Source organism: Rhinatrema bivittatum, chromosome 7 (genome assembly GCF_901001135.1).
Source record: "Rhinatrema bivittatum chromosome 7, aRhiBiv1.1, whole genome shotgun sequence".
In the NCBI taxonomy this organism is placed as follows: domain Eukaryota; kingdom Metazoa; phylum Chordata; class Amphibia; order Gymnophiona; family Rhinatrematidae; genus Rhinatrema; species Rhinatrema bivittatum.
The window spans coordinates 288,323,878-288,345,830 of NC_042621.1; the positions used below are offsets into that span (position 1 = coordinate 288,323,878).

Genomic DNA, 21,953 nt, shown 5'->3' on the forward strand with positions numbered 1-21,953 from the left:
ATCTGGAAGTGGAGGTTTTATATTGGTGGAGTGCCTGTTTATAAGCGCCGAGTGTGCTCGTGCTAGGGGCTTTACGCCATTTACTCTCCTTCTGTCTTAAGCTATGTTTCAATTTTCTGAGCTCGTCGGTAAACCAAGGTTGTCTTTTGTGCGAGTTTATATTAGGTTTTTTTGTTGCAAGGGGGCATAGCTTGTTAGCTATGGTTTCCGTAATTTTGTTCCATGATAGGAGAGCTGTGTTAGGGTTGGTGAGATCTATGTTGGTGAGGTGTGGGGTTAGTTGATTACTGAGGTCTTCCGAAGAGCACGTTCTTCTATATTGGAAGGAGGGTTGGGGTCCGTGAGCCAGGATGGTTTTATTTGTTGTGAACTTGGTGGTGATAAGTGTATGATCTGACCAGGGGACCTTCTTGCACTTCGGATGAGAGGGATGCTTGATGCCTGAGTTGACGAAGATTAGATCAAGCGTATGGCCTGCTTTGTGTGTGGGTTTGTTGACTATCTGGTTGAATCCTAAAGCAGATAGTGCCGATAGGAAAAATTTGCAGCTGGGTTAGGGAATCGGATCGTCAACGTGTAAGTTGAAATCTCCCAGAATGATTGCTGGGGTGTCCAAATTGATGGTGGTTGTGATTAATTCAATGATAGGAGAGGTGTCTGATTCCAAGAGCCCTGGGGGGGCGTAGACTAAAAGGATTTGAAGTTGTTCTGATGAGAAGAAGCCAAGTTCTAGTTTAGGTTCTGATATGACCGAGTGTTGTGTGAATCCAAGGCCTTTTTTTGTTGCTAGCAGGATGCCCCCATCTCTGTTTTTTTAGTCTGGGGACTATATTATTATATTATATTATATTATATTACATTACATTACATTACATTACATTACAAGTTTCTTAGGCGAGCCTAGGCCCATGCAGCGTGCCGATCAAAAATGTCACTTTCTGCCGCCTGTGGGAAGTGCCAGGAAACTAACAGTATGCTGTCTCATTCCTTTTGGGCATGTCCCTTTATTAAACGTTTCTGGAGTCGTATTGCCATGTACCTCATGGATCTGCTAGGAGTTTCGTTTTCCATATCCCCATTACCCCTTCTTTTTGGCTGCCTCCCTCCCTTACAGATTAGAGGTGCTGGACCTCGCTTATTCGCTCAGAAGGCCTGTCTAGTAGGGAAAAAGGTGATACTTTTGAACTGGAAGGGTACAGATGCTCCATCCTTTTGGGCATGGCGAAACCATCTGCATCACATGATGCGAATGGATGATCTGGCTTCTCGATGTTTTCCTCTTCATTGACGAAAGTTTCTCATGACATGGGACCCATATATTCAGGTTCACCCACACAGATCCCGAAGTTTGTTTTTGAATGATTAAACAGTTCTTTATTTACTGCTTTCTTTTGTCCTAGACCTTTGATGCCTATAGTGGAATCCTTAATTTGGTCAATTCTAGTTTAGTGGACACAGTGTGGTATTGGTGTCTTTTTGTACTGTTATAGGGTGGGTAGAGGGGAGGGGGGAAAGGAGGGAAGGGATAAGGGGGGTAGGAGAGAGGGTTATGTTTGCATACTTTATCCTTTTCAATTTATGTAAATTTGGCTGAGGATGTAGCAGAAACACAGCATCCTCTGTTCTGTCGATTTGTATATGAAAATAATAAAAAACTTTTCAGATTAAAGTTTCTCCTATTCCTTGCAAAACTGAATCCCTCTTCCTTGCGCCATCGTCTCATCCACGCATTGAGTCTCCGGAACTCTGCCTGCCTCTGGGGACCTGCGCATGGAACAGGGAGCATTTCAGAGAATGCTACCCTGGAGGTTCTGGATTTCAGCTTCCTACCTAAAATCCTAAATTTGGTTTCCAGAACTTCCCTCCCACATTTTCCTATGTGCCGACATGTACCACGACAGCTGGCTCCTCCTCAGAACTGTCTAAAATCCTATCTAAGTGAAGTGTTAGGTCCGCCACCTTCGCACTAGGTAGGCATGGTACCAGGCGATCCTCATACCCAGCTGTCTACATTCCTAATAATCGAATCACCAACTATGACTGCCGACCTGACCCTTCCCTCCTTGGCAGTTTATAGTTATAGTTTATAGTTTATTTCGGTTTTCTATACCATTACATCAGTCTAAAAGACCATCACAAAGGTGTACATTTAACATAAAATACAATAAAATACAATAATCAGATACAATTTATATCAAAACCATTAAATCATGGCAGAAGCCCTGGGGGAGACATCCTCGGTGTGAGAGGACAATGCACCTTGCTACAGGATCAATTCCTGTAGCAAGGTGCATTGGTTGATGCTCTCTGATCTTGAGATCTTCCTCCTCCAAAACAGCACCAGGGATGCCAGACTGGAGTTGGAACTTGGCTGCTATGTCCCTGAAGGTCTCATCTATTTTCCTCTCTGTCTGCCTCTGCTCCTCCAGGTCTGCCACTCTAGCCTCCAGAAATCAGATTCATTCTCTGAGAGAGACAGGAGCTCTTTGTATCGGATGCACACATACAATTTCTCACCGGCGGGTAAAAAATCATACATGTGATACTCGATACTGAAGACTGGGAGGCCCCCCTCTTGCTGCTAGATTGCTGCCTTCATCTTAAATTTGTTCAGTTCCTAGTTAAGTTTTAGGTTGCTATGGGTGTAGGATTGCATACAAATTAGGGTCCTTTAAATGTATTAGTGTATTCACTATATATCTGGTAGTAACCTACAAGGGCATGATCAAACTCTTGATAAGGTATGGGGAATTTCTGAGTTTAGGTTAAAAAGCCAATTTATTTATTTATTTTACATTTTTAAAGTGGGAAAGTGACACCTGCCTATAAATTAAAGGATAAGCTAGGGGTAGGTGGGAGAGAAGTGGGAGGGTTAGGAAATACAAACACACAAACTTCGATGCACGGAGTCATGGGCTTGACTCCGTGCATGTCCTCACGTCCATGTCTCTGCTACTTCCTCGAGAACACAAAGCTAAGTGCTAATATTTGCAATGCTACTAAAAAGCTAAGCGCTAAAATTTGCAATGCCACACAGCTTATGATGTGCCAATAGGCTATTTTATTGTTCACCTGTGCATAAGAAAAATCTTAAAAAATACTGGACATTACCTGACCAATGATTATACCGCTGGTGTACTATTGCTAATTAGCATCAGATATGTATGCCCTGTATGAGGTCTGCTGATAAACAAGATCACGTTGTGTACTTACACTAGTATAGAGCTTCACCTTTGGGATTCTAGCTTATTTACTTATTATATGTTGGACAGCTACTCCCTCTTTTTAAACTGGGTGCTAGAGGTTTGTTGTGGTCATAATTGATGATTCTTATTTGTAACATTTACCTCCCTCTCAATTAGGAGTTAATTCAGAACAGAAGAAAAAATGTTTTGTTTGAGCTAATCCTAAAATGAGTGAAACAGGATAGCCTTTTAACACTGCAGATTGCTAGACTCCAAAAAAAATGTAGAGACCCCTTGATTCTCTACCAGGTCAGGATAAAACCAATTCTTTTGTGGGGAGGAAACATAATAATAGTATGGGGAGTTGGCTTCTCTATGTAGAAGAGGTGTGCTGATAGGTTCCTCTGATGTAAATACTCTGACCACCATTTCACTGTGAGAAAAATTTGTTTCACTCACAGGAACAGCATGCTCCTGGCTATTCCCTGTTTTAGATTATATTGAAAAGGAAAGGCCTCTGGAAATCTCACAATGAGACTTGGGTTAGACATGGAGTCAGAAGTCCTTTCTTTATATTTGATGGACCATTTTAAAGACCCTTTTATGTTACTGAGCTGGGAATTGTTCCACTCTCCTGAAACTCTTGGGTTTTTCTATGTTTTGTAAAGAGATTTTTATATTGGGTTTTTTTTAGTTCCCATTTACTAAGGACTCAACTTTGGTTTGGACATTCAATAAAGGGAGAGGTTCCTTTCACTGAGAAGGAACCTGGGGATCACCATTATCCAAAAGGATGACCTTCAGCCCTCCAGAGGAGAGAAGAAAGGAGGGGATCGCAGTCACTGTGAACCCCTTGAAAGGGCTCGCTCACAGTATATATGTTGGGATTGTGGGCTCTTGGTCCGGGACGAGTGTTGGTACTACCACTGAGGGACGGCCCCCAATGGCCCTCATCGCCGACTGGTGGAGCAGGTAAGGACGACCTGGCTGGAACTTCACCTATACCAGCCCTTGTTCCCTTCAGGTTGAGCCCTTGGGTACCGGGGCCGGCAGGGCTTAGGTGCGGGTCACCTCAACGAAGACTGGAGCAGCGGCAGGCAGAGGCAAGGTCAGGAGTCCGGGTTGTGGCTGGCAGCGAAGGTGCAAAACGAGAGTCCAATCCGAAGATCCGGGGCAGGCAGCAAACAAGCAAGACGAGAAACCAGGCCAAGAGTCAAGAAGGGCAGCAGATGAGCAGAGACGAAGAAGCAAGCCGAAGTCAGAACCAGGAGATCAAGCCGAGGAAGGAAGCACAGGAACTAAGAACATGCCATACTGGGTCAGACCAAGGGTCCCTCAAGCCCAGTATCCTGTTTCCCAACAGTGGCCAATCCAGATCACAAATACTTGGCAAAATCCCAAGGGGTAGATATATTCCAAGCTGCTTATCCCATGAATAAGCAGAGATATCTGCAGCTACACTAATAGCTTTCATCAGATCCTCTGGCAATGAATTCCAGAGCTTAATTATTCTTTGAGTAAAACAATATTTTCTTGTATTTGTTTTAAATGTATTACCTAGTAACTTCATTGTGTGTCCCTTAATCTGTGTACTTTTTGAAAGAGTAAACAACTGATTAATGTTTATTCATTCAATTCTACTCATTATTTTATAAACCTCTATCATATCTCCCCTCAGCCGTCTCTTCTCCAAGCTGAAGAGTCCTAACCTCTTTAGCCTTTCCTCATAGGAGAATCATTCCATCCCCTTTATCATTTTGGTTGCCCTTCTCTCTACCTTTCCTATTCTGCTATATCTTTTTTGAGATTAGGTGACCAGAACTGCACACAATACTCAAGAGGAGGTTGCTCTATGGAGTAATACAGAGGCACTAGGATATTCTTTGTTTCATTCTCCATGCCTTTCTTTTTTATTTATTTATTTATTTATTTATTTATTTATTTATTTAAATTGTGTAATTAGTAATTTCAAATCTGAATACAATTCAAATACAAATAAGGACAATTAAGGAGAACATAGAATAACACAATATATATTACCCTAATTAGGGTAAATATATATTTTTACATTACAAAATACACAATTTATTCATCTAAATCTCCCTGTTACCAAACTACAAGAGAGAGAGGATCCTACATTAGAGCAATGAAACCAAATAATATACTTACAAAAGAAAACAATGGGAGATTACGGAGGACGAGGAGAGGTATGATGACAGGAACACAGGAATGGACAGGAACGCAGGAACTGGAACCACCAGAACAGGAATCAGAAACCAAGGACAGGATCAGGAGCAGAATCAGGAACAGAAGACAGGAACTTGAAGACATCACGAACTGGATCAGCAACTAGCACTCTGAGGAGGTGGACCTGTTGCCAAAGCGAAGAACTGGGGACTGAGGCAGGGTTTAAGTACCCCTCAGTCCTGACATCATTAATTGGGGCAGGGCCGAAGTTTCCCGCCGCGGCCCCTTTAAGAGGCGGGACGTTCCGCGAGCGCCTAGGGAGAGGCCTGCAGGGAGGAGGAACGGCATCTTCCAGAGCCGCATGGGAGGCACGCTGGCGGCTGACTCCGGAATGGAGCGCGCCGCGCCGGCAGGGAGAGGCCCCACTGAGCATCGGAGGAGGTAGGGGAGACTGGCCGCGGCCTGCCGCAGCCGGGAGCCACAACAATAGATATTGGAGATTAGGGGAGAGGAGAAGTAACAATGGTATCAATCTGTTACTTGGAGGGGAACGCGAGTGAGGAGAACTACTGGAGAGATAGGAGATGAGACTTTGTATTTAAAAGGGACTAAACATTCTACTCACCATCTACGTCTGACCCTAATCCATGAGGAAGGACACTGAAAACTATACTTATTAATTTGGATAATTGGCTTTTACAACCATTAATAAATTTAAAGAATAAAGAAAGTCACAGATTTATTAACAAACTTGATTATAACATTTATATCTGTAAATAGCTATAAAGATTATCTTATCATTTCACATCATTTCATTAAAAGTATTGTTGGAAAACGGTTCACTTTCTAGTGTACTTCTTGCTGTTTAATGAACTCATCACTCATCACTGCTGTATACAATAATTTCTAACTGGGATTTAAGTGCCCTTGCAATGCGCAAGGCCTTGAAGATTTGTCCATCCCCCCTCCTCCCGAGCCTTCTGTCCAGGACTATCAGCCGAGGGATAACAGAAGTAAAAAATAAATCTGAGTTCCTGGAGCTTTTAGTTAAGTATCTATATGTTAAATGACTTTTGAACTCAGACAAATTCAAGATCAAGTGTAGCGAGGGGGGGGGGAAGGGGCGTGAGGAGGGAAACCTTCAGAATTCTAGAGAATGCTTACTAGATGACGTGAAATCTACAGGCTTGATGTTCCAGAACAGATGTCAGGCTTCTCCCCACTCCGGGCAGGAAATCTTCAGTGTTTGCAATACTGTTGGCGAGAAATCTTGGGCACTGCATAACATGGGAGGACTGAAACGGTAAATGATCTAGAATCTTAAAGGACAATTTTACTGGTGTGCACATCCAAGGAATATTTTCACAGTCATGCTTGGCTGGTACCGTATTCACACAAAATGTGGCCAAAAGGTTACAAATTAGGTTGACCGTAATTTCAGGTTGGAAGGTTCCTTTTTTTAAAATCACTTTGGAATGATCTTTATTTCAGATATATTAGACAGAGATCATTTGATAGATTTATAAAATGACATAAAGGAATCTCTGTTGGGACTCCTAGACTGTTTCCCGAATGCATTCCAGTTTGTAAAGCGTATCCCTCCAGTAAGCAGCTAAGACTTGTAACAAATTTCCTTACAGCATCAAGATGGAATAAGTACAAAAACATACAATACTACTGTGAAATCAACCCTGGAGGTTTCAGTCCAATATATTTGGAATACTCCTTAGGCTTTGGAAAAGCTAATGTACTACTGTAGGGATAATTAGGCAGATTATATTGCCATCTGGTGGTGTTTTCTGGAAAGGGAAGAAATTGTTGTTTCCTATCGGGCCGATACAGTAAAAACGCGCTCTCCCAGCGCGCGCACAGGCCACTCTCCTGTGCGCGCGATTCAGTATTTTAATTTATTTTAATTAGGGCCGGCGGTAAAAAGAGGCGCTAGGGACACTAGCGCGTCCTGAGCGGCGGCTGTCAGCAGGTTTGACAGCCGACACTCAATTTTGCCAGCGTCTGTTCTCGAGCCTGCTGATAGCCATGGGTTCGGAAACCGGACGCCGGCAAAATTGAGCATCCGGTTTTCGACCCTTTTTTTCTACTTTTTTTAACTTTCGGGACGTCCGACTTAATATCGCCATGATATTAAGTTGGAGGGTGCACAGAAAAGCAGTTTTTACTGCTTTTCTGTGCACTTTCCCGGTGCCCAGAGAAATTAGCGTCTACCTTTGGGTAGGTGCTAATTTCTGAAAGTAAAATGTGCGGCTTGGCTGCACATTTTACTTTCTGTATCGCGCGGGAATACCTAGTAGGGCCATCAACATGCATTTGCATGTTGCGGGTGCTATTAGGTTTGGGGGGGTTGGACGTGCGTTTTGGACGCGCTAGCGCCTGCAACATGCCCCCGTGTGCCGCGAACAGCGCGCTGGGCCTTCATCTTCACTGCGAACAGCGCGCCGGGCCTTCATTTTCGCCGCAAATGGCGCGGGTCCCGCGGCATGCCAGTGAGAGAGAATGTGTGTCGGGGAGGGAAGGGTGAGAGAGAGCAGGAGGGTGTGAGAGAGAGCATGGGAGGATGCCGGTGAGAGAGAATGTGTGTGTGAGAGAGAGGGGGGGTGACAGAGAGCATGGTTGGTAAGAGGGGTGGGTGGGTATGTGTGAGAGAGGGTGGGTGGGGGGATGCTTGAGTGTGGGTTTCAGAGAGAGGGAGCCTATATGATGGGAGGGGTATGCCGGTGAGAGAGAATGTATGTGTGAGAGAGGAGAGGGGGTGTGGGGGAATGCGAGACAGCTTGGTAAATAAACTTTGCCAGCCCTGGCTTTAGCAAATGTGCCTCCATGCCCCTTGCCCTGGGTGAAAACAATTTAGTTTTACCTTTTTAGCTAACGCTTCCATACAAGAGCTTATGTGACAATAAAAAGGCTCGCCGCCCGGGCGTAGAACGGGTACAGTTGCTAGTATATATATATATATATGACTAGTAATATGCAGTGAAAAATCTTCAGAGATAGCTGTGTTAGTCTGATGAATCAAAAATGACAAGTCGGATGGCACCTTATGGATGAACTCATTTATTAAAGCATGAGGTTTCGAGGATAGAGTCCTTTTTTTTTAGTAATATACAGTCATCATAACAACTTTAATCTAAAAATAACAGAATAAGTAAATCTGTCCCTTCTCACTGTGCATGAGATCCATGTTCACACAGCAAGCCAAGTACTTCAATCTACAGCCAAATCACTCAAACATGTATCAGCTGGGATTTAGTATACTCCAATAAGGTCAGATACATAGAATCACAGTAAATAACTGCAGGGCACTGCATCAAACGCCATCTTACCTGTTCTCTTATAAGGTGAATTTTTAAAAACTCAGCGTGCACATCAATGAGGGGGTGCGCACGCATGTCTGGCTTATGCACGCCCACCAAATTTTAAAAACTGCCCAGATGTGTGCGTGCTCCTGCAGCTTACACGTCTCACTAGATTTCTAAAAGGGGGCATGGTGTGAGCATTTTGGGGTGTGGCCAAGAGATGTGCATGTAAATACTTATGCACCTCTGTGCACACCCAGGTCCACTGCTATGTAAGTTTACTTCTGCTATCGAGGAGGTGTAAGTTTAAAACAAAACAAACAAAAAACTCCCCAGTCATTTCAGAGGAATTTAAAGGGTCTGGGGTAACTAGGGGGAGTGCAGGCTATTAAACCACACATATGTGCACACAAATTATAAAATTGCCATGTCCCGGGGGGCCAATGCACACGCGTCAGTGTGCGCTTGTGCACCCCTTTGAGAATTATCGTCTCTGTAAATATTTTAATGGATGTCTGAAAAATTTGAAATGCAACACAATGCTGAGGTCTACTGTATTATGCTGTATTGCATATTTCAACAAGGTTACACTATAAGAATAAAATTGTAGTCAATTGGCTTAAATAGAGCATTGGCTGAGTTTGTATTCATTTGAGTTTGCTGGATCTGCAAAATTGGTTCAGTTATAAACTTAAAAAAACTCCCAATGGTGTCCATTCAAATGTGAAATACGAATAGTAGAAATATGACTTTGGAATTATGGTTCACAGGAAAACTGCAGGGACCGTTAACCCTGGTAAATTTCTGTGAGTCGGTAAGGTCAGTTTTCTTGGGATTAACACAATTTTAGATAAGCCTGCCAGTGTTATATAAATGTCAGGAGACTGATACCAGTTTGTTGCACATACCCAGACAACTGCTTTAACTAAGAATAGATTAGTGTCTGACTATGCTTCATTGGTGCTGAATTTCAGTTCTTGTCTCAGATGTCTTAATTTTATTGGGACCACTGAGGCATGCCTTCGAAATATTCCCCTGTACTTGCCTCAGGCTCTGGCAGTAGGGCTGGTTTTATTCAAAGAGGCTGAGAGCACATGGCAGAAACATCAAGGTATGTTGCCTGCCTCTTACACTCAACGGGGTAGATTTTCGAACGCTTCCCGGCGCATACACATGGACGTGCCGAACGCCAGTGCACACATGTTAGAAAATCTGTGGTCCCTGCGCACATGCGTGCTGGATTTTATAATCCATGCGGGTGGCACGCACAAGGGGGGGGGGGAACTCTTGCAATTTCCACGCGGCAACGCATTCAGACCTTCCCCAGTTCCCTCCCAGTCCGCTCCAATTAAGGAATGGACTGGGAAGGAACTTCCCTACCCCCCTACCTAAATTCCCTCCCTCTTCCCCTCTCCTCCCCTCCCCAACCCCTGAACCCTACCTTTTGTTTATTTTTGTCTTTGTTTTACAACTTACTTCAGCTCCCGAGCTGAAGTAAGTTGTGCGCGCCGGCTGGCTGCCGGCAAGCGAGTCTCTGGGACGGCGATCAATGGCGTTGTCCCGGCCCGCCCCTTCGACGAGGCCTGGCACTTATGTGCATTATGGGGTTTATGCGCATGGCCGGGCCCCTTCGAAAATTCGCTCAGCATGCGCAAGGCCCAGCCGCGCGCTTAAATCCCGCGTTTTACACGCACAGGCCTTTGAAAATCTACCCAAATGTGTGGACAATGCAGCTACAATTCATCCTGAGGATCACCAGGCTCTTCATCTACTCCTTTTGGTATGTTTCTTTTCACTCCCAGTTGAGTGGTTTGTAAGAAAGAGCCTGTAAATAGTCTTTGTGACAAGAGCCAGTAGAATACGAATGGAACCACATGGTAGTACTTGATAGCATTTTGGAAATCACCCCCAAGCCATCTGCTGTGCGCTCCTGTGTTCCTTATCCTCCCCCACCCATAATCTGCAAAGAGGTAAAAATGTATCCCCTCACAAAATCTGTGTAGCTGAAGATGGAAAACAATGTCATTGATGCATCAAAATTGGCAGCAGTAGGCGTTTCATCATAGTCTCCTTTGTTAATATGTGTTTCTTAAGTGAAAATGCAAAATTGCTCCTACTAGGAAAAGATGTTTCATAAATCTGTTGAGATGTTGCCCTTTTAATTTTTTGGAGTATATTTCGAGGAAGCTGTCCTTATGAACAGAGGGCACAGCCAGATTTGGAACATGAAGAGTCGCCATGTGGCATTTAGAGATTACTTATATTTTAGCAAACAAATTATGAAAAATCTAAAAATAAGTCTAGAATATATTACCCCAAAACCCTCCAGCTAGACTTTTATTTTTAAAGTGGCATGGCTGCTTGGTGGCCTAACTCCAAGCCCTCTCCCTAGTTCACCAAAAATAAGAAATCAATGCCTCCCTCCTCTCTCTCTCTCCACCTCAACCCTAACGCCCCCCAACCACCTGGTACCTTCACAAACTCCTTTCTTCTGCCAGGATCGTGGTATGCTCCGACTGCAATCCTGGCCGGGGGGGTGGGGGCGGAGAGGAGGCTTCCGAGTGACCATGCCACTTTTATTTTGAAAGTCTGCCAGAAGGAGTTTGGGGAGATGGGGGGCTCGGCCTGGCAGGTATGAGAATCAGGCCATAGGGCGCTGCGTCACTTCCTTTTTTTTCTTTCTTCCCACTGGGCTGCTTAGCCAGCTATTTTCTTGTGAATATAGCCAGTTACGTCCAAGATTATCTGGCCACACGTGGCCAGATAATTTAGCCAGATACAGCTTAAAATTGGCCAAGTTAGCCAGGTAACTTAACTCCGCCCCTGAACATCCCAAGAACATCTCTTTTATATCCAGCTAAAATGTAGCCAGATAAGTGCCCTAGATATTCAAAAGTAGGTATTTATCCAAATAACTTACAAGTTATCCCACTAAATGCCTTTGGGGTAGATTTTAAAAAAAATATATGCGCGCATCCATGTGCGCACATGTGTGCGCTGGCGTGCGCATGTTATAAAATTCTGGGTCGGCATGCACGGGGGGGGGGGGGGGGGTATAATTTAGCAAATTCACGTGGTGACGAATCGGGGCCTTCCCTAGAAGGGAACTTCCCAATTCCCTACCATAACCTCCCTTCCCCTATCCTACCCTCCCCCTATTCTAGCCCCCCCCCCCCCCCCATTTTTTAAGTCACGTTTTGCTCCTGCAAAGGAGCACGCGCCGGCACCCTGGCAAATGGCCGCAGTACCGGGCGCCTTTAGCCCCGCCCCCTGGACTGGACCACCCCCTTTTAAGGCCCTGGCACTTACACATGCGTGCCCGTTTGAAAATTGGCCCTTCTCGCGTAAGGCCCGGCCACGCACGTAAACCCCGGGATTTATGCGCACCAGAGTTTTAAAATCCAGCCTTTTGAATATGGCCCTCTAGGTGTCTGACACAAAGTAAGAACGCACTACGGGAAGTTCTTTGCTGAAGGAGGTGCAGTGACTGTGTTGTATTGATGGATGTTACAAATTGTGCATGCAGGACACCATGACTGTCATATATGCATTTCAGCAACAGTATCTCCTTTTCTCGACAGATTTACAAATGCTACCATTCCCATAGAAAAGGAGAACTAGGTGCTGTAGAAAATAAACATTAAAACTGTAAACAAATACCTACATTTGAATTTTAATCAGATGACGCATTTAAACCCTGGTGTGAAATATCATTGTCGGTATCTCACAGTACTGTTCGGCAAAGCTCCTTGGTCTATCCTTGGTCTATCCACAATACAGTCCAACGGACCTAACTTGGCCTAACCAGGACTGAATAATTGCTTCTGGGAAGTATTGCACAATCAGGAAGCTCTGATCCTAGGAACATTTCAGGCTACACTGAATTTCCTGATTGTGCAGTACTTCCCAGAAGCAATAGCTCAGACTTGGTTAGGCCAAGTTAGGTCCGTTGGACTGTATATTGTAGGTAGACCAAAAGCCTTTCTGAATAGTACTGTGTAATACTGACAGCCTTCATCTGGGATCCTTTAATGAACAAGTATGATTGCTCTCCATGGGTATGTATAGTAAATTCAGGATTTGCAGATACATAGGTGGTTAATAAGGCTGATCCTAGGACCACATATATTGTCTGTAGTTTTAGTTTTGGAAGTCTTGTCTGGCTTTATGCATTTTTTCTTTCATGACTGTTAATTTCATGCCGACATCTTTGTAACTCAAACTTGTTGAACACTGTGATTGAAGCTAGGAGGCCGATATTTAAATAAGAGTTGAGTCATTAAATTTAGGCTTCTGCCAGAAATCCACTCCTGTAGCCACCCATTTTTTAGGATTGTAAATTTAGGCACGCAGCCCTAGTAAATTTTCAAAAGGCCCAACTTAGAAGCCAAACCCCTTTGAATATTGGATCCTAGATCTCCATGAATGTTCAAATGCCAAGTGCTCCTGTATTTCTAGAACAATGTTACATATAGATGAGATTACTCTTCTACACAGCCCCATAAATGTTTCCTCTGATCACCTCTGAACTTAGGTTGAAAGTAGAAAAAAAATGGCTTGAAATATATACCGAGGAAAACGATATATTATTGAAAGTAACTAGTTCCTTAATCATGCATCAGTTTACAGGGATACAAAAATATCTGGTAAGATGGATGAACAGATGGATAATGTAATTCTAGTACATTGTTGTACAAATAAGAGTCCCACTAATTAATAAGAAAAGGTATGTCATTGGCCAGCATTACTATAGTCACCATGTCCATTTATGTTTATATCAAATGAGCTTTTGACCTCTAGGTCATTTATGAGACCCCCCTCAACATAATGTCCCGTTCTCAACTTTCCACAGCACTTGTACAGTATATTCCAGCCAGCTGTACTTGAAGCACATTTCTACTTATGCACAAAGATATTTAAATTGGTTTTCTCTTGAGTTTGTGCTTGCAGGTTGTTTTTACAATGAGTGGGATTTCATGCAATGCATTTGTAGATTCAGAGATGACCCCTCTCTCTCTCTCTCTCTCTCTCTCTCTCTCTTTCTCAGCTTTCATTCATTCAGCTTTGCCAAGCACTTTCATCTGATACATGTTATGTGTAAACTATTAAGACTGTCGTTTTGTGATGTTATTGGATTAACCTCACTGAGATCCAAAAGGTTCTTGCATAGTGAGAGTTTACTTCCCCAGTTTCTGCAGCCACCTGATGTTTTCTTTTAAGTTTTCTGAATCAATAGAATATTCTGTGTTGCAGGCTAATACGAAATAGCAAACAAAATGTTTTCGTTCACTGGCCCACTCTGGCATAGAATGGCTGCATTGAAATATGAAGATGCCAAGTGCTGAAAAATAGATTCCCTTGTATTAGGCAAACAGCAAAAATTTGGCACCCTTGTAGAGAACGTTAGCTAATGTTTGTAACCATTATTCAGATCCAAAATGCATTGCTCTCCGAATAGGCACATAAACAATGTTATGCATATTGATTAGCACTTTGACTGAGGCATTGTATAGCAGTATGTTTTGTTTACTGCTGGCTAACTTAAATATATTTGCTTTTCACTTCCTTATATTTCAAATTCACTTTACTTACTATAGTCTGCATGGTCTAATAGCACATTGCTGGTTGTCAACTATTTCAGCAAATTGGCCTATGTGAATAGTTGGGTTTGATGGGATGGAAGCCTAGTTTTCCAGACATTTGACAAATAATCAATGGGAACAACTTTCAAATGCTAACTTTAATGTTAATTAAATAAACTTCTGTTTTGTTACAGTGCTACCAGTCTTCTGGACAATAATCCATTCTCTGTCAGCACTCAGTTAGGCGGAGGAACCCCGAATCCTCTCCTCCCATCTCCTGCCAGCCTTCAGCTCGCTCAGCTTCAAGCCCAGCTCACTCTTCAAAGGCTAAAATTGGCCCAGACAGGAGTAACGAGCAACACAGCAGCCGCAAGCGTTCTGAATCAGGTCCTGTGCAAAGTGGCCATGGCTCAGCCACTTTTTAACCCATTGCAAAATGCTGCCATGCTTGGCACTCCTCATGGTCACGCTGGTGGGCCTCAGCTTGCACCCGGAATGCCTCCTACTAGATTTCCAACTGGTGGAATGCCCTTTCCTGCACAGAATCCTTCGGTGGTACCAAGAGTAGGCGTAGGTATGGGGCATGCTGGAGGCATGCAGAATCAGACAACAAACACTGTTCCTATGCATCCTTTTGGAAATGTAATGCCCCAGACATCTGGCCAACAAGCTGTTGTAATGGGCTTAAATACAACTGGACCCTCACCTGCTATCAGTGGACTTTATGACTATAATAAATCAAAAGCATTTGGCTCTCAAATATACCTACCTGATGAAGAGCAATGTAAACAGCATGGATTCATGCCTAGTGTGTCCCATGCAGGCTCTGTCTCGGGGATTGCCTCTGAAGGTCATTTTGGATACGCTAAACAGGACAGCCAACCTGGATTTCAAAAGAACTGCTACGTGTCTGATTCCACTGGGAGGCATGCAGCAGGCATTCAACCTTTGCCCTTTCCTGGTGAGCAACATACAAATGTTCATCAACACGGGAGTCAGAAAAGAGAGACAAATTCAATGTCTCTCAAAACAGCAACCAACCAGTGGGGAAAACACACTCAGCTTCTCCAGCCAAAATAAACCTGACCTTACGCCCAACTCCAGCATGTGGCCATCAACAAGTCAGCAGTACAAAATAGGAAATGATCTGTACAATCCAGAAGAACCAACAACTGACACAAAGTTTACCCCTTCTGGCCCACCAGCTTTCAGCAAGCTTAACAATAGCAAGCAGGGATTCACCAGTTCCCCAGTGATGCCGAACAAAGAGCAAGCCCAGAATGCATCTGATTTGTCAATGAGACCTCTCCAGCCCCTTGAACTAAATGACTTGAATGGTATACAGCCTGTTCACCTTCCCCATGTCTGCACCGTATGTGACAAAAGGATCTTCAACTTAAAGGTAATGCCTTCAAATCATTCTTTTTGTTTAAAATAGCCTCAGTGCATGAAAAATAATTTATATAAACTTGCATGTGAGTGGATTATGCAGTCCATTATTTTAAAACTGTTTTTTAACCCAGTTACAATATTAAATTATCCCTCTCCTTTAACTGGATCTTCCTTTTCATTTTAAAGAAAAAGAAGGGGAAAAGGTAATGCTGGGAAAGGCCCAAAAAGGGACAAGAAAAAATGTTTTTCTTTTAGTTTTAATGTTCCTGGGCTGGTGATAGCAGGATCCCCTTATATCACTGAAGTAGTTGCACTGTCCTAGATGTTTGAATGCAGCATCTGTTTCCTACTCTACGGTGTTACAGTTTTGTGATGTTGACACTGCAGCCATTTTTTTTTAAGTATTATTTTTAAGTTTCTGTTGAGTCGAGTGTTTGCATTACTACTTCCTTTAAAGACGGAGCCTTTCCCTTGTGCCTGCTGAAAGATGCAAACAAATCTCACTTGCTCGTTCAGTAGGACCGAGAGGTATAGAGCTTTCATTTCAAAATGGAGAAAACTAAAATATTCAGGCTACAGGTTGCATGGGTACACTTATCCCAGTCATGCTTCTTTTTGCTTGGTTTCTAAATTCAAAGAGCTGTGTTCACCCAGACAACTGGACACCACAGCAAAAGGTGCATAAAGACCATTGTTTGTGCTTAACTTCACCAACTTCATGAACATTTCCGCATATTAAAAAAATAGAACCCAAGCATTTGTGCATTACCACTGCTGGCGGGATAAAGTTGTTAGAAATTATGGAAGCTACTTATTTTTTATTTATTTTTTATTTTTGGGGTTTTTTTATACCATCGTTTAGACGAGCCTTCACAACGGTTTACAAACTTCATATAAAACGATAACATTGTTATCATATAAAATAGCAGTATTAAAATATTTAAAACACATATTAAATCTACTGCATATTAAACACATTTGAACTCCTGTGATAGTGTAAATAGCAGAAGTAAAACTGGTGTTTTACAATTAATATTAAGGGGCTAATTCACGAGAGCCATGCAAGTTTCCACATTACTCTTTTTTTCTTAACATAGTAATATTCTTAGTAACATACAGTCCGATTCAGTACGGTGCGCCCAGGCTGAGCGCACCGTAAACTAATAGCGCCCGCAACATGCAAATGCATGTTGATGAGCCTATTAGTTATTCCCGCGCCATACAGAAAGTAAAATGTGCGGCCAAGCCGCACATTTTTCTCTCAGAAATTAACGCCTGCCCAAAGAGCAGGAGTTAATTTCGTCCGGCACCGGGAAAGTGTACAGAAAAGCAGACAAAACTGCTTTTCTGTACACCCTCCGACTAAATATCATAGCGATATTAAGTCGGAGGCCCCAAAAAAAAAAATAAAAAATCGTAAAAAAAAAATCAGTTTGCGGTTTGGAAGATGGATGCTCAATTTTGCCGGCGTCCATTTTCCAAACCCGTGGCTGTCAGCGGGCTCGAGAACCGATGCCTGTAAAATTAAGCGTCGGCTGTCAAACCCACTGACAGCCGCCGCTCCTGCCAATAAGGAGGCGCTAGGGACGCGCTAGTGATCCTAGCTCCTCCTTATGACCGTGGGCCCCCATTTAAATACAAAATCGCGCGTCCAGGAGAGTGGCCTGGGCACGTGTCGGGAGACCGGGCGCTCGCCTTGGAGTGCCGGCTCTCCTGCGCATTTTACTGAATCGGCCCGATAGTAATGATGGCAGAAAAGGACCAGATGGCCCATCCAGTCTGCCCAGCAAGCTTCTTATGGAAGTATCTGCCGCTCCGTGCAGTTACCCCCAAACCTTATGATAAGGGTAATAGTATTTACAATCAAAACCAAGCAACTGTCAAAGCCATAACAAATTACAGCTAGCAACATTTTTATTGGGTGAGGAACCTTCTTGATAATTCAATGCTGCTCGACGTTCTTTGGTTTGGGACTTGGCCATAAAAGCCGTCCTGTGCTTTTTCCCTTAGCTTTCCATGTCAGTACCCCAGACTGTAAAAGTCAGGGCCCATGTTGATTGTTGTCTGTAACCAGTTCCCCCTCCCCCTCCCCCCCATGTGGGAGTAATAATGTGATTGGTATGATTCGCTAAAAATATATGTAACTCAGCACGAGAGTGCATGAATGTGCAGCAGGCCTCAAGCAGTAACGTAACCCCCTTTGATACAACTGCCTAACTTGTGTGCGCAGCTTTGCGGGCATGCGTGCAAACAACTTATTCTGCTTCCCAGTCCCTACTGTTGGCAAAAACAAATAGGCTGCTTTGCACATGCCTTCAGAGTCGGTGCTGAGAGAAGGGAATAGGAGGACATTAGCTGCACTAAGGTGTGTAGGGTTTGCTTAAAATGTTTGTGGAAAGTGCAGGTAAGCATTTGGTGTCTTCAGGCTTATTGGAGTGTAATGTCTGTTCTGTGCCCTGTGACCCTTTTGTCATACCCTTTCTTGTATTGCGTCTTTTGAATGTGTGCCTGTGTGGGTTTGTATTTGCCCCTGTTCAATCTTGGAGAGGACAACTTTTAAAGCTGTTTATCTGGGTAAATAGCAATTTCATTATCATTATCATCATTGTTTCTTTATGAAGGGCTTTACCAACCAAGGAGTTCAAAGTGAATTGAAAAAGAAGGATTGTCATTTATGGCATAACATAGTGCACTGCACAAATCGGTACAGCAGGTGCATTATATAAATATGCGTTACAAGTGGGAGCCACTGGGTATTGTGTTCTATGATAGTCCAATTAACTAGAATGGTAATGTGCAATACAGATTATTAATTGGGGTCAGTGTAATACAGTACAATTTGGTTAATCAGTTTCAGAAGGTTTCAAATGTAGGAGATCCTTATAGTTAGGAGGTAGTTTGGATGGGTTTACATTGCATAGAGAGATAGATGGGTTACTGTATAGGAAGTTTGTAAGGTTTGTAGTGTAGATTATTTTAGGCTGCTTCAAAAGCCAGGATTTGTATTGTGCAGAGGATTGAGTGGTATCGCCGTACAGTTTCTCAAGGGTCAGATCACTGGTTGGAACCAAAAGTTGCTTCAAAAAGCCAGGTTTTTACTAGTCTTCTGAAGGATAATAGATATTGGGTTAGTCAAATGTGGGGTGGGATAGAGTTCCCTAGAGCAAAGGGTTCTTTTCCTTGTATTGACAAGGCGCATTGTTTTGGGGGATGCTACTACTAGGTAGGCTTGTACTCGATGTTCAAACATAGTTGGTTAGGTTTCAAAGTTATCAGGATAGGTTGATCCAGATAACTTTATTCAAAGATATTCACCAGGATGTTTATCCCGCTGAATATCCCTGATAAGTTATCTGTTTTAGGGTTTTTCGAAATTTGACCTCTTTGCTTCCCACATTTAGATTATATCCTCCGGGGGTCAGGAATGTGTCACCATGTGTATTACTGTATGCAATGAGTTTCATGCTGATGGCAATATGTAATTAATGCCTGTTTAATAATATTACTGCAAAGAATAATGTTAATTACTGTATAATAAACAACTTGTCAATATTCTAGTTTAAGTCCTTTGTGTCAGACTGTGATGTATTGTGCAGATTTAATTATTTTTAAAATGAAGTTGTAATTTAAAACTCTATGGGAGAAGTACATATTTCAAAGTGTATTTAAAGAGAAAAAAAATAGCATGGTCAAGCGCCTGCATTACAATAGAATACCTTTATCTTGCCTTGGTTTTTCTTCTGTTACCATTCCACTCTCATTTTTTGAGCAGGATTGGGATCTGCACGTTAAAGGGAAAATGCATATCCAAAACTGTATGGTCTTCTTTGAAAAGTAAGTGTGGACTTACCAGATTCCAGACCTGCAACATGTTCTGTTTTAATTTAGTGTGTGCCCAAGTAATTAAAATGCCAACCCAGATTTGTTTTGCTGTTCTCAGCAGCACCCGTGATAGGTGTGTGCCCAGTTCCCCAGAAGGAATGCTGTGCTTACCGATGGATAACACTGCGGCTTTTAACACCTCTAGTAATGAAGGTAATTTAAAATATATCCCACATACTGGACAGCTGAGTGCATAAGCTGAAATGCAACTGGTTTAAGTTACAATAATAAATCATGCTATTTATGTTATGGAATTTTGTACAAAACAATAGTGGATATAAATACAGCCTGAAAAGATGAATTCCAAAGTGTGATTTAAATTGGTAACCTTCATATCTTATCTTGCAGTCCATGTTTTCCAAACAAGCACTTTGGTGCATTTTGTATTGTCTGTGGGCTCGATTCACCACAAATCATGACTTCTGGAGGACAAATAGTGGTACATTTTGGGGTTTTGCCAGCCATAAAAGATGATATTCATAAAACATTTGGTATGAAAAAGAGGTATGTCACAGCCCCAAAAGATACATTTGGAGTGTGCCGGAGATGAAGCAGCCACAGACGCTATGTTTATGCCCTCCACTCTGCCCACAGACATGCCTACCCACATCTAGTCACCCAGATACACACATTTACTTACATATCTTTTATTTGCCCAAACAGCCCTCCGTTGCATAAAGTAACTCCTGCCTGGGGCTGGCGTTAGTCCAGGCCAAAGCATGACCACAGCTGTGGAGCTCCCATTATTTCCAATTTTTGGAGCAATTTTTAAAAATTTATAAAACTATTTTATCCTTGGAGGAAAAAATAGAAATAGTTACACACTGACCATCTCACAGCCCCTAATGGTTTTGGGGTTTTTTTTAAGTAACCTTACACTGTTTTTAATGCTTCCGTTGCAGAAGTTACTTTTGAAGGGTTGGTACCGCTTTCCCTATTTAGGGGCTGCAGTGCTGGTCTTCTTAAAAACCACTGTGGCTTACTCAAAATCTCATCAATACCATACAGACTATTTCTCATTATAATCTGAGCCTGCTTTCCTTATATTTTCATCTGTACTCTTTCACACACATTCATTCAGTCTCACTTCATACTCACACTTGCACACTGTACACTTTCTAAATGACCTACCAGTACTTCTGTCATCCAGTCCCCTCTATCCTTGGGGGTCATCTTTGACTCCTCTCTTTCTTCTAAACACATCCAAAATGCTGCTAAAATATGTCCTGTCTTTCTCTATGACATCATCATAATCTGTCTCTTCCTTTGTGAACACACTACCAGAACCCTTATATATTCTCTCATCACCTCCCACTTAGTGTCACAGTTAAGCAAGCTGGATTCAGGTATTTCCCCAGCAGGAGCAATATAGATCTCTATAAGAGAACAGAGCAAGGTCTTCTGTCTGTTCAGGTTTTGGCGGCCAGCATTACTTCTCCGGCACAATGCATGGCAAACCAGCCAGGGCTGGCAGCAGTCAAGCAAGGTCAGAGTCTGGGTACAAGATGGTTCTGGCAGAGATCAAACAGAGGCAAGATCCAAAGACAGTCCGAGTCAGTAATAATCATGAGTCCTAGGAAGGCTGACTGGGAAGGTAAGGCAAAGGCAGGACAAGGGAACAAGGCTAGGCATGGCAGGAGCACAGAGAGACAAGGCTGGAACCGGATAAAACACACAGGTAGGAACAAGGTAACACACACACAGGTTGGAACAGGTTAAAATGTGGGCTAAACTGAAACAGGGGTGCACATCAGGGTCTAGGCAAGTAAGATAGGCCACTGGGAGGCCTAGACAAGGCACAGGAGAGCCATTGGAGGCTCACAGGAACAGAAGGGCCACTGAAATACCCGCAGAGAACCAGACAAACAGACAGGCAGGCAAGGAACACTGGAACACACAGAACAATACAAGAAATCCTGAACAGGCCATACTGGAACATAGACAAGGCAAAAATATACAGATGGAGTGGGCTGCTGGGAGACCAAGGGAAGCAGGAAGGCCACTGGGAAGACAAGGACAGGACAGGAACACAAGAACAAGGCAAGGTATGCACAGAAACCAATGGAAAGACGAGGTAAATACAAGACAAGACAGCTAACAGACAAGGAGGGCCACTGGGAGGCCCAAAAAAGAACTAGGGATGAGGCCACATAGGGAACAAGGCAAGGCAAGAAAGCCGCTAAGGCCATATGGAAACAAAGCAAGGCAAAAAGGTCAGTAATAGGCCACACAGGAAACAAGGCAAGACTGGCTAAAGCAAGGAGCCAAGGTGACTCGATGACGAGACACTGAGGAATCTGTAAGGGAGAATTTTAAAGGACTGGCCTTGCTGCGTCATGCAGCCTTTAAGGTAGTGGCTAGAGCAGGGCAGAGCGTGGCCCAGTGAGGGTGCAGGAAGACTGCCTAGCAGTTAA

General features: G+C 43.1%; 1 protein-coding gene across 1 annotated transcript in view; it reads left to right on the forward strand.

Moving 5' to 3' along the window:
- The window catches only part of RBM20 (RNA binding motif protein 20), a 272,827-nt gene that overhangs the window by 155,342 nt on the left and 95,532 nt on the right, over positions 1–21,953 (forward strand). The window contains 4 exon segments of the mRNA XM_029610357.1: positions 14,460–15,193; positions 15,195–15,667; positions 19,430–19,491; positions 19,598–19,692. Coding sequence (XP_029466217.1) covers positions 14,460–15,193; positions 15,195–15,667; positions 19,430–19,491; positions 19,598–19,692 — 1,364 coding nt within the window.